Consider the following 8,075-nt stretch of genomic DNA (forward strand, 5'->3'; position numbering starts at 1 on the left):
CCATCCTTCCTGTGCTAAGGCAAGAATGTGTGAGCCGGAGGCTAAAAAATTGTGAGCTAGCTCACACTAACTCAGCTTAGAGGGAACATTGGGGACAAGTAGAGAATTATAGCAGTGTTTATGTGATGAAGTGTGTACCAAGCTAGCGCTATAAAAACAGGAAGTACTTTCCTGCTTGGTTGACCTAGTCTTTTACGATTGTTAAATAATGTTCTTTTGTCTCAGTAACAAATCTTCTACCCATTCAGACCTAACACACGCACACATACATATATATATTTGCATTTGTGTGTGTGCATGTCTGCCCATGCCTGGAAGTCATAGCGACCTCTGGCAACTCCTACTGGGGCATGGAGAACATTCAGAGATGTGGCTTGATAGCCCGTCTCTACCTCCCAGCCCAAAGGTATTCTTTGGAGGTCTCCCACCCAAATACTTGCCAGGGTTGGCTCCGCTTAGCATCCAAGCTCTTATGAGATTGGGTTTTGCCTGGGCTATCCAGGTCAGGACCAGGCCTAACTTCTTGAAAGGAGAATATATTTAGTAGTGATCAACCAATTTCTCCATTTAAGATCTGCTGGTGCTTAAAAACTACAGGGATGTTAACAGTACCATAAAAATCCTGTTTTAACCAGGATGGATCAACTTGGTATAGTTATATAATTTTTATTGGCCTCCCTTATCCCCTGAAACATATAATTACTTATAGGATGATAGTGTGGTGTTTGTTTTTTGGGGGGTGTGCATGCTGCAAACTACTCTGAGCCTCTGGGATTGAGTGGGATATAAATTTAATAAACAACGATGCAATGACAAAACCAGTATCTACTGCCTACTAATAAATCTGTAGCAACCAAAACAGCCAATTTCAGATCCATTTGAAGTAGTTTGCTGGGTTTGCTCATAAAAGTGGAAGCGGTGAAATATTTCCAAATTATGAGGCAGTGCAAATCCAGAGAGAGAAAAGCAGGGGCAGAAAGATAACAGGAGTTCTAAAAGTAATAGTTTATGAAAAGTATAGAAATGGCCATTTCATTAGCCGTTCAGTCATGTCCCACCCTTGGCAATTCTATGGGCCAGCTCTCTCCACGTTTTCCGATCTTGTACTGTTTCTTTGAGTTGTTCCATGCTCAGGCTGGTGTTGACTTTTATGGTGTCTAGCCACCGTGTTCTTTGGCGGCCTGGTTTCCTTTTACTGCTAACCAATCCAAGCATAATTATTTTTCTAGTGAGTTCTTTTACATGACATGGCCAAAATAAATCAGACAGTTTTATGATTTTTCCTTCCAATGACATGTCTGGTTTTATGCGCTCCAGTACTTGCTTGTTTGTCGCCTTTGCTGTCTAAGTAATGCGCAGGAGCCTTCTCCAGCACCACAGCTCAAATGAGTTGATTTTCATTCTGCAGCACTGGTTTAATTAATTCAGTAATGATTTGGGGCTGCCTCCACCTAATACTGACTTCTCAGGAACAAAGTTGGGATGTGGATGTTGATAGCCTGCTGTGTGGAGAATTTATTTTTATTTTATTTATCTTTAGATTTGTATCCCGCCCTACCCCGAAGGCTCAGGGTGGCTAACAAGGGCACAAAGTGCCAAGATTAAAACAATAAAACACATAATATAAAACAGTACAATTCAGTCTGGAAGTCTTATATACTGGCATGACAGAGGTATTTCTGTATTGCTTTTTAGTATTTACATTTGTCTTCTGTTTGGGGGAAAAGAAAGATCTTGATCTCAAGAGTGCATCCTCCAGAGTGAGAACAAAGCTCTTGAAAACTGGACAAAGATTAAAAAAAACCAAAGCTGCAAACAGGAGTTGCCGCTTGGGGTGTTGGTCTCTTCATCCTCAGGCCTCCTTGCTACATTATGCCCAGGACTCTGGAGTGAAATCCTGCATGTAACTAAAGGGTCGTTTGCCCAGTCCTCTTTGTGCTTTTGGAAGTTTTTTTGGCATGAGTTCATGTTTAAACACAATGGGAAAGCCTAACGTTCGAGTCATGTTAGCAAAGGCTATTAGCACAGAAGAAAAACATCCTGTGGCTCAAAAGAGGGGGAATCATGCGCCCTCCCCCCCTTCAGGGGGCCCATCATTGGACACTATTGTTTTCTGCTGAAGGCGAGAGCCCGCAGTTTCCCACCAAGCTGCCAAATTAAGCACCCTGCCAGCCATAAGCCTCTCCTCCGTCCCTGACATCAGCCGCTGGGGAGTGAGCCCTCTCCTTCCCGGAACTGGGGCTCTATGGGAGGAGGCAGCCCAGTGGTTAGAGCCACTAGCAGGCCACACCCCAGGCACGTTCAGAGGCCCCTCGCGACTAATCTTCCCGGGGTAACGAGGCCCACCGATTTCATGGCACCCCTGAGGAAGCAGGAGCTTCCAACAGTTAACACCTTCCCAGCTAAACTCAGAGGCAACTTCTATTGGCCAGTTTCGATCAACCCCCTCTCTCCATTTGCCATCACCAACCCCCTCGTTCAATTGGGGGGGGGGCTTAAAAACAACCTCCCAACCAGGGCCGGATTTAGACTTGCTGAGGCCCTAAGCTATACAAAACCCAGAGGCCCCCTACTGTTTTAAATTACATCAGCTGGTCTCAGAAAAATTTAAAATATATACGCCTTTTTAATATTTGAAATCATTTTTTATATTGTGTTTTTATTTGAGGCCCCAGCAGACTGCGAGGCCCTAAGCTGTAGCTTATTTAGCTTATGCGTAAATCCGGCACTGACCCCAACCCTCGCGATGCTCGTGCTACTTGGGTTTCTTTCGTCTGGCGCGTAAAAACAGGGCGCATTTTTGCCACAGGTAATAACCACCCCGCTGAGGAAGCAACAGCCTCGTGGGGCCTGTCGGTCGGTTCTTCTGAAAGGCCTGGAGCGCCCCCAGCGGAGCTCCCTTCAGGCCGCCTGTTCTGCCTTTCCAAACGACAGAAAACTTTTTCCTCCCGTTGGTGCAGCGGCCGTCGGGGGGAGGCGGCCTCGGCTGCCAACAGAGAGTGGCGCCGGCAGCGGCTCCATCCGCGCGCCGCCTTGCCCAGCAGCAGGTTGCTGGCGAGCCGCGTGAACCTCGAGGAGGGGCCTGCGCTGCTCGCGTTGCCAGTCGAGGCGCGGCGGGCGGGAGAGAGAGGCAGGCGGGCGGGCGCGACCCGTGTCCCTTCCCAGCCCGGCCTAGGGGGAGGGGAGGGGAGGGAGAGGAGATGAGCCTCGCATTGTTCCCGTCCTAGGCGACTCCTCCGGGGCCATGGGCTCCGCGCCTTTGTTCCCCGCCTGAGCCGGCGAGCCCTCTCGCGAGTCCCCCTTTGGGAGCCAAGACAAACACGGGCCCTTCTCGGGGAAGCCATGGATGTAACCATTTCCGAACTCTTGGAGCTCTTTCTGCAGAGCCCCTTGGTGACCTGGGTGAGTTTGCGACTCCGCCGCGCGTGGTCGAGACTGCTTGCAGAGAAGCAGTCGGTGTGTGTGTGTGTGTAAGCGAGGCGGCCCGCTGCCCCCCTCTCTTTCTTCCTCCCTTTGTTGTGAGGGGTACCTGGGTGGCCACCCCACCCAGGAAAATGTTTGTTTGGGGTGGGAGAGGGAGTTGGTCGGAAATCCCGGGGCTCGGCGCGTCGAAAGTGTCCCGCGCACCTGGCTGACACTGGCTTCCGAATGAGCTTTAGTTAATGGAGCGTAATGGGGTGTTTGGCGTTCAGAGAGGGGGTAATTTCGGAGGAAGGACTTTTCTTTCCGAAGAGTCGTCTCGTCGACGTTACCTTTGGAGGAAGTCTGACTGCGCCGCCGGGGTCGCCAGCGCCAAGTGTAGACAGAACCGAACAAGACCGTGTGCCGTTTGTGGGAAACGGCGCTTCGATTGTGCTCTGTGTGGAGCATCCATGACTACCAGGCTCGCCCGCCTGCTGCAGTAAGGGCTGCCTTACGGATTTAAAGACGGTGCCTCGTGCATCAGTCGGCTCTTCTGACTTTAAGACACCCAAGCACACAGGAAACAGATTCTTTAAAAAGCAAAAAGCAAGCGCTTGAGCTTGGTTAGGGTGTTTCAGATCTAGGTAACGCTTTGTAAGAGGAAGTATGCAACCCTGAATATATTTGGAAGCCTGGCTGAAGCGTTGCGGCTCCTATGTGTAGTCTGTGTGCACGTGTGGTGATGTGGATGGGATTGCTGCACGTGTGCAGTCGTCCTGCGGCGGGCATGCTAGTTTGCACATGTGTGCTGGTGAGATAGGAAATTCATTGTGTTCTCTCGCTCCTCAGGTATATCATTTGGCAGTGGAACTTCTTAAGCGAAGGCTAAGCCTAATATTCTGATGAGATTGTACTGGTGGTTGCCTGAAGGGCAAGTAGACCTGTTTGTATCCAGAAGTTGGGGTGGTGGTGCTTTGATTGTGACTGACCAGGTCTACATTGTGACTGACCAGGTCTTAAGATTTCTTTTAAAGCTTGTTTTTGACACAGTGGGTGTATGCAGTGTTGTAAAGAGACAGTGAATAGTTTGTGCTGTTGTTCCCTTGAAGCCTGGCATCATTTCATGTGTTTAATGGCCCTGTTGAAATCAGTGGGACTGAAAAATGTCCAGTGCAGCTTAGATTGCACTCAAGAGGCAACCCGTCCATCCTTTTCTGCTGAAGTGCTTTTCCCCCCTACACCAGACACTCTGTATAGACCAACCTATAGTAGCAAGGAAGCCTTGCAAGCAGGCAGAGGTTTATGCTACCTGCATGTACAGGTACTAAAGTCTAAGTATTCCCGGAGTCATTTCTAGCAAAGGAGGAAGTGGGAGGGGTTTTACTTGCTTCCTAACAGTGGCTGAATACCATTTGAGCTGAGTTTTTTCTCCTCTGCTTCACGAGTATTTAAGCCTGCATGTGTTTGCTTTGTTAAAATTGTATTATTTGTACTTATACTTGAATTGTGAAAAATTTCAAAAGCCACTTTGGGTCTCTTTGGAAAGAAAGCAGCATCATGGTGCCCTAATATTTGAATGAATCAATGATGTGGTGAACCACAGGGGCAGGGCCTTTTCTGTTGTGGCACTAAGATTCAGGAATTCTTTCCCCTCAGAGTTTGTCTGGTGTCAAGTGTGTTGTTTTTCAGGTGCCAAGCAAGAACATTTTTACTTTTGGATAAATTGTCTCCCCGTGCCTTTAAATAGTCTGCTTTTTCATATTTTAAGTGTTCTGTGAGCTTTTAGGTTTTATATTTTTATGTACTGTTTAGCTACTTCTAAGTTTAGAAGGTTTAGCTACTTTCATTCTTGGTCCATTATACTGCTTAGGTTTTTGGTTTTCTGTTATTGTTGGATGTGTGTGTTCTGTTGGACAAATATAACAGTTTTGAGAGTATTTTATTTTGACAGTGGGGTACATTTAAAATGTTTTTGTCAATGAAAGGAAATGTGGCCATTTTGTAGTGCTGTAAGCCCTTTTCAAACAATGTGCATTGACCAGTTTGCAAGCAGAAACTATGTAGTTTGGAAGAATCTGAGACTTGACTCACTGCTATGATGTTAGAAATGATGGATATTTCTTCTGTGAAAGTCAGTGGCCACCTTCCAGATTTTCATCCAGTTTTGCGCTTGTGGCATTTTTGATGAGTGTGTCTGTCTAAAATAAATTTTCTTTCTGGCAGGTGAAGACGTTTGGACCATTAGGAAATGAAAACGGGGAGAAACTCGCAATGTACATGGATCTAGTAGATGGAGTCTTCCTGAACAAGATAATGTTGCAAGTGTAAGTTACAATGAAAAGGGAGCAAGGGGGAAGAAATAGTTCACTTTATAGCCTTCTTTTCTCACTGAGACTCAAGGTGGATTAAATATAAAAATCAATTCAAACAGCCATGATCTCCAATAAGCAGTGCAATAGGACTAGGAGTGCAGAACTGGGAAACAGTGCAAACTAAAAAAAAACCCCTTAAGCCCTAAGGCATGGCATGCCATAATGGAGAAAGTGGGTTACAAAGGTAGAAGCCAACACAGTAAAAGCATGGTGATACATACAGTAAGCATTGCCAATAGGCTGCGTGTTTCCTTATAAAAGCGTCCTTCTGAGCTGTTCCATTATACAACAGTTCTTGAGTTGTGTTATGGTACAACGGAAGCACAGTTGACCATTCTGTGTAGGACAACTTAATTTTTTTTTCATGTATGGTGTCAGTTGGCTTATTAGAAAAAAGGGAAATAGTGCAGCTTAAAACTGGCAACTTTATTGGTGAACAGTCAAGTATAGGTTGCAGTGTGATTGTCCATTACAGACACAGATCTCCCTAGAAATTGCCCCAAAATGGTTGTGAAGAGAGGGAGGGAGGAAAGGTGGAGTCTGGGGAAATCTTAGTTTGTGTCTGAGCCATCTTCTCCTCCCCCCCCCTGCCCTCAGTTAAGCTTAGCCTGACCACATCCTTTCCTGTTGCTGAGAGTTCGACATGATGAAAAGACCGGTTTTGTGTGATTGGTTGAAATGAAAATGCCTTTTGAAGAGGACACTTAAGTGGAATATGTCATGGACTTCTAGTTTTTAAAGCCTGGGCTTTGTTGTTATTCTTTGTTGTTGTTGTTGTTGTTTTAAAGCTTTATGTTGTCTTACATCTGATGTACATTCTCACTGCTTTCTTGGAGGTGCAGAGTTAGCCAAATGTGAAGCTTGTCTGAAGCTGCTGGGGCACCTTGACGGAGTTGGTTTTCTTTTTCCTTTTAGGGACTTTCTTCTTCCTTTATAGGCAGCGTTGGCAGTGTGCCTAGCTGTGCCTCTGGATCAATGAAGTTAAAACCTTTTTTTCCAGAAGGGCTGAGTCTGTTTAGCAGGGAACCCAAACTATGGCACTTTAGTCTGTTCAGCCTAGCCTAGCTGCAAAGGTGGCCTGTGACCTTCCCTCTTTTCTGACTGATTCTTTTAGGCAGTTACTGCCTGTAAATCGGAGAAGGATTATTCTCCCCACCACCACCCACCCCAACTGTTTCCCCCCCTCCCTTGTGGAACTTTCAAAAGACAAGAATGAAATGCAGCCTTTTTGGCTCTCGGGCCTGGGGAAGAACTGTCCTTTTAAAGTATTTGGTTCTGTGACTTCTTGTGCTGAACTGTTGCCAGATTTGATAGCTTATTTTGTCACTTGTTGAAGTTGTTGGCGTATGACTGCACCTTTTTCTTTCCCATTTTTATTCAGTTACTATTGTTTAAAGTATCTGCATACCATCTCTCCAGAACACGTGCCTGAGGAGATTCACAGAATAATTTTTAAATGAAAATTATAAAACCAGTTCAGAATCAATTAAGTGTAAAACTGTATAGAGACCACACAAATCAGCAGAAGTGAATACAAACAACAAGGCTCTTAGAATAAACAGTAATCATAAAGTGGCAGGAAAGACAACAGATCAGGGGCACCAGAAGAACCCCAGTCACTGAATTTGTTTAAAAGTCTTGGCTTTTAGTGCTAGTGAAATCTGCAGAACAAACTCTGAATCCAGTGGCACCTTTAAGGGTATAAGCATTCATGTGCATACACACTTCTTCAGAAATCTGAGAATTCAACTGTAGATCCAGCCCTGAAATTGTACCTTCAGGGGGAGTCTAACCCCATCCTCAGTAGCCTATACCCTGGTTCCACCAGACCTGAAGTACTTCAGTCTTATCTGGATTGAGCTTCAGTTTAGTAGCCCTCTTCCAGTCCTTACTGTGTCTAGTTGAGTATAGGGGTGTGCAAAAAAAAAAAAAAATTAGGCTTGATTGGATTCTGCCGAATTGGGCAGAATCAATTTCGGCAGGCATAAGGACTCCTGCATGTCAATTTCGGCAGTACAGCTGATTCAGGAGTCTTTAGGCCAGCCGAATGTCAGTTTCAGCCGCATTATATCCTATGGGCCATTGATGTCAACGGCGAAAACATAGGGTATATTCTGGGGGCTGGAGGGGAGGGGGTTTGAGGGAGAGGCTCCAAACTCACAGGGTAGCTGCTGGAGCCTCTCCCCAAGATACCAACCAAGTTTGAAGAACATTGGACCAGGGGGTCCAATTCTATGGGCCCCCAAACAGGTTCCCCCTATCCCCTCCTCTATGGTGGGAAAAAGTTACCTCAAACCCCCT

General features: G+C 46.1%; 1 protein-coding gene across 1 annotated transcript in view; it reads left to right on the forward strand.

Moving 5' to 3' along the window:
* Nucleotides 1-3,342: 3,342 nt before the first annotated feature.
* Nucleotides 3,343-8,075, forward strand: part of CCDC88C (coiled-coil domain containing 88C) — a 158,609-nt gene continuing 153,876 nt past the window's right edge. Inside the window, exons 1-2 of the mRNA XM_015414665.1 lie at nucleotides 3,343-3,402; nucleotides 5,626-5,726. Of these exons, the coding sequence (XP_015270151.1) occupies nucleotides 3,343-3,402; nucleotides 5,626-5,726 (161 nt within the window). The remainder of the gene's footprint in view (nucleotides 3,403-5,625; nucleotides 5,727-8,075) is intronic.

Source organism: Gekko japonicus, unplaced genomic scaffold (assembly GCF_001447785.1).
Source record: "Gekko japonicus isolate JY-2015 unplaced genomic scaffold, Gekko_japonicus_V1.1 scaffold1035, whole genome shotgun sequence".
In the NCBI taxonomy this organism is placed as follows: Eukaryota; Metazoa; Chordata; class Lepidosauria; order Squamata; family Gekkonidae; genus Gekko; species Gekko japonicus.